General features: G+C 47.9%; 1 protein-coding gene across 1 annotated transcript; it reads left to right on the top strand.

The window, feature by feature from the left end:
- The first annotated feature begins 1,463 nt into the window (after positions 1-1,463).
- Positions 1,464-3,288, top strand: LOC121848115 (sialic acid-binding Ig-like lectin 15). The gene is made up of 2 exons (XM_042332081.1): positions 1,464-1,946; positions 3,224-3,288. The coding sequence occupies exons 1-2, from the start codon at positions 1,514-1,516 to the stop codon at positions 3,286-3,288; spliced, it is 498 nt and encodes a 165-aa protein (XP_042188015.1). The 5' UTR covers positions 1,464-1,513.
- The last annotated feature ends 664 nt before the right edge of the window (positions 3,289-3,952 follow it).

Genomic DNA, 3,952 nt, shown 5'->3' with positions numbered 1-3,952 from the left:
CCTCTATTAGGTCCTCGTAACCTTCTCCTCTGTACCCTTTCCAATGCCTTAACGTCCTTCCTATAGTGTGGGGCCCAGAACTTGATGCAGTATTCTAACTGAGGTCTAACCAGTGTTTATATGGGTTAATCATAACCTCCTGACTCTTGTACTCTATGCCCCTATTTATAAAGCCTAGTGTAAGTGTTTGCCTCACCCTTTGGAACTCCATCCCACAATCCCTTCCCCTCACCCCTCTCTTGATGTCCTCCCGACATGAAAGGTGCTGTACAATTTGTTGTTGAATCGGTGATCTTCCCATCCTGCGCAGAATACTGTCTGTGATGAGGTGAGCAGGATACGTCCCTCTGGGGACAAAGTGCATCTCATTCCAGACACACAGACATTTCCAGATATAGGTGGAATTCTGAATAGTTTGGTTTGAAGACTCTTAAGCGCAGTGGTGAGTTTCCTCTGTTATCAGCCACCCGACTGACCGCAAACAAAGTGTCTGTGCTGGCGTTAGTTCTCACTGCAGCTCTTGATCTAGTCTAGTTTCTGACTGTTAAAATGATGGTATTTTTATAGCATTAAAACAGCCCCTCCGCCCGTTCATTCCATTTTAAAATGTGTTATTTCCTTCACAAGCCGCCCAGTCACACCCTCGGTCTCGTTCACTCTACCTCCCCCCCACCCAACACCCTTTAATATTGCTCCTCTTCAAACATTTATCCAATTCCCTTTTATAAACTTGACTGTGGAGTCCTGTAGCTCAAGTGTTAGAGCCCTCGCCTCGCGGACAAGAGACCTGGGTTCAATTCCCGGCAGGGCTAAATGTTGGGCACGTTTCCTTACTCCACATCACTCCGTTCATCCAGCATTAAGTAGGAACCCGGTTGTTAGCGGATTGACAGACCACTTTTCCGTGAGTAATAATTCCTTCAAAAACAATAAACTGGTCACTCAATTCATGCCTCTTTGTGGGACGCTGCTGTGTGCAATTGGCTGCTGCGTTTCACCCTCAAAATATGCAGTAAATTCACTTTACAGTATATTCTGTGAAGCGCTTTGAGACGTCATGAAGACGTGATAAGGCGCTGTATCAAATGCAAGGATTATTATTATTATTATTGACGGACTTTGACTCATGTCCGGTTTGTGTTACAGAATGTCACAATCCCACGCTCTCTGTCTAAAGACAGGGTTTCAAACCTCCTTTTTTGTGATAGTTTTAGATTTATTCCTCTTGTGACTGACTGGCTGATGAGAGGAAAATGTATCGTGACTCTGACCCTTTGTGATCTCTGTCAGGTCACTTCTAACCTTCTCAGCTTCGTAAAAAATCCCTAACCTCTCAAATCTCTTTTAGTAACTGAAACCTCTAATCCCTGGGGACATCCCAGTGAATCTAAGCTGCATCTTTTCCATCACTTTTTTATCCTTCTTACAGTGGAGATCCCAATACTATCCACATTACTCCCCGCTGTGACCTAACCAAGCTCTTGTACAAGCTCAGTGTTACCTGTTTGCTTTTATGTTGTGTTCTGGTTCACATTACACCATGTGTGTCCTCACAGGGCTCAGTGGGAATGGCTGGACGATGGAGACCCCCGATACAGTGACCGGCAGGTTAGGGTCACCGGTCACCGTGTACTGCAAGTTCACTCCCCCTCACCCCAGATACACAGGGAACATCACCATCATATGGATGGGAGACTGGACTGGTCCTGTGTATATTAAATATACAAATTATAGGCCGGATTCACAGGGAAAGTATCAAAATGTCATTGATGTAAACGAGGGAGAGAGACACCGAGTGATTGGGGACCCGAGGAGGAACGACGCTGCAATAGAGATAAACCAACTGAGGGGAGAGGACAATAATACGCTGTTGTCCTGTCGTGTGGAGCTCCAGGGTGAGGACGGAAAGTTTGAAACTGGCCCCAAAACACGTCTGATTGTTACAGGTGAGGAACGATGGGAAGTGGGAATGAGACGTGACGTTCCTCACTGGGGCCGAAGTCAGTGGGAAGTGTCCCGTCCCAGGACGGGCAATAGAGAGCCAGTGTTCCCTGTGATGGACGGTGTGTAGCAGGGAGCTGACAGGTGACAGTGAGTGAGCGGCTGCAGGGAGGGAGGGCTGTGCTGTACACTGACCTGTCACTGAGCACCTGGAGGCTGAGGCGGCCTCACTGTGGGGTTGTCTATTTGCCGAGGCCCCTCACATGAGGACCTGGATTCAGCAGCTGGTGACCAGTAAGCCTGGGAAGTGGCAATGGATCTCGAGAACATCAAGGTGGCTGGCAGGTCACAAACTGCCCTGTAAGGTTCTCCCACCACAAAGAAGGTGTAAAGCAGGGACTGGCTCCACAGTGAGATACCAGGCCACAGGACGTTGGGCAGGAGTCAACCCTCTGTGGGGGTCTCCAGTCTGGTTCCTGAGCCAGGCGGTCGCAGTACTCCAGGGCACTGCTGATTTGGTATTTATCAGGCAACCGGCTGCCCCAAAATCACGAGAAGGGATTTTCTCCCTGGGTCTGTACCCCAGAAGGCTGTAGATGCTCAGTCCTTCAACATCTTCAAGGCTGAGACTGAGAGATTTTAAAAAATAGGGGATATGGGGAGAGGGCGGGTAATTAGAGTTAGGTCTGAAGATCAGCCGTGATCTTATTGAATGGCGGGGCACAGGCTCGAGGGGCCGAATGGTCTACTCCTGCTCCTAATTCTTATGTTCTTATGTTCTTATTCCTCTTGTGACTGACTGGCTAATGAGAGGAAAATCTATTGTTGTGACTCTTTGACCCTTTGTGATCTCTATCAGGTCATCCCTAATCTTCTCAGCTTCGTAAAAAAACACACAACCTCTCAAATCTCTTTCAGTAACTGAAACCTCTAATCCCTGGGGACATCGCAGTGAATCTAAGCTTCTTAGACTTCAACAGTCCTCCATCTGAACTGATTGTTTATATTGCACCCCTCATGGAGGGTAGCATCCCAGAGCCCTTCACAACCACTGGGGCTCCTTCATCTGAGTAAACTGGCTGCAAAACAGTCACTACACTTCCCAGGATTTGTCTGTGAGACATTATGCTGCCCACAGGCTCAGAGAGGCTGAGTGAGGAGCACAGGGATGAGGGAGATGGTGCCATGAAGAGCAGCTAAAATATCCAGGATTTCACAGTGTGTAACATGTACTCTGTCACACTGACCGCTCTGCACTATTCCAATCCTGTTCCTGTCTCAGGTCATGAAGAGAAGCTCCGGTCCTGGCCTCAGCCACCCTTCCTGGCCACCTGTTCCAATCACTGACTACCCTCTGAGTAAAGCAAAACTTAAACACACGACCAGGTCCATCAGTGTCGGAACAAGACAGACTGGTTACCATCCCAGACACTGCACTGCCATCAGAACAGCAATATTTAGTTTCCCGGTGTAGAACTGGAATGGGTGGTTGAGGTCAGGACACTGGGGCTCATTACAGAGGGGGGGTTGGGAAGGTTGAGATCAAATGGGCTGAAGCACTTCTTCACACAAACCTCTCTTGTGATCATCAAATATATGCAATACTGATGTTTCACACGTTTGATATTAAATATTTCTTATTAACAAATATCTAAAGAAACTCCTCAAAATACAACAACAAAGTACATTCATATAGCGTCTTTGACATCAGGAGGACTTCCCAAAGCGCTGGGACCCGAATATTAAAAAAGGAATTTTGAAAAGTGTTTGGAGCAAAACATTATCAGCAACATGAAAATGTACAAGAAAAGATTAGAGTAGAGAGCTCCAGTGGGGGAGCGAACACCAGGACAGACACGATGGGGAGAGAGCAGGGAATGGGGTTAGAGTAGAGAGCTCCAGTGGGGGAGCGAACACCAGCACAGACACGATGGGGAGAGAGAGCAGGGAATGGGGTTAGAGTAGAGAGCTCCAGTGGGGGAGTGAGCACCAGCACAGACACGATGGGGAC

Source organism: Callorhinchus milii, unplaced genomic scaffold (genome assembly GCF_018977255.1).
Source record: "Callorhinchus milii isolate IMCB2004 unplaced genomic scaffold, IMCB_Cmil_1.0 Scaffold1, whole genome shotgun sequence".
Lineage (NCBI taxonomy): Eukaryota > Metazoa > Chordata > Chondrichthyes > Chimaeriformes > Callorhinchidae > Callorhinchus > Callorhinchus milii.
This window is presented reverse-complemented; position numbering and strand designations above follow the sequence as displayed.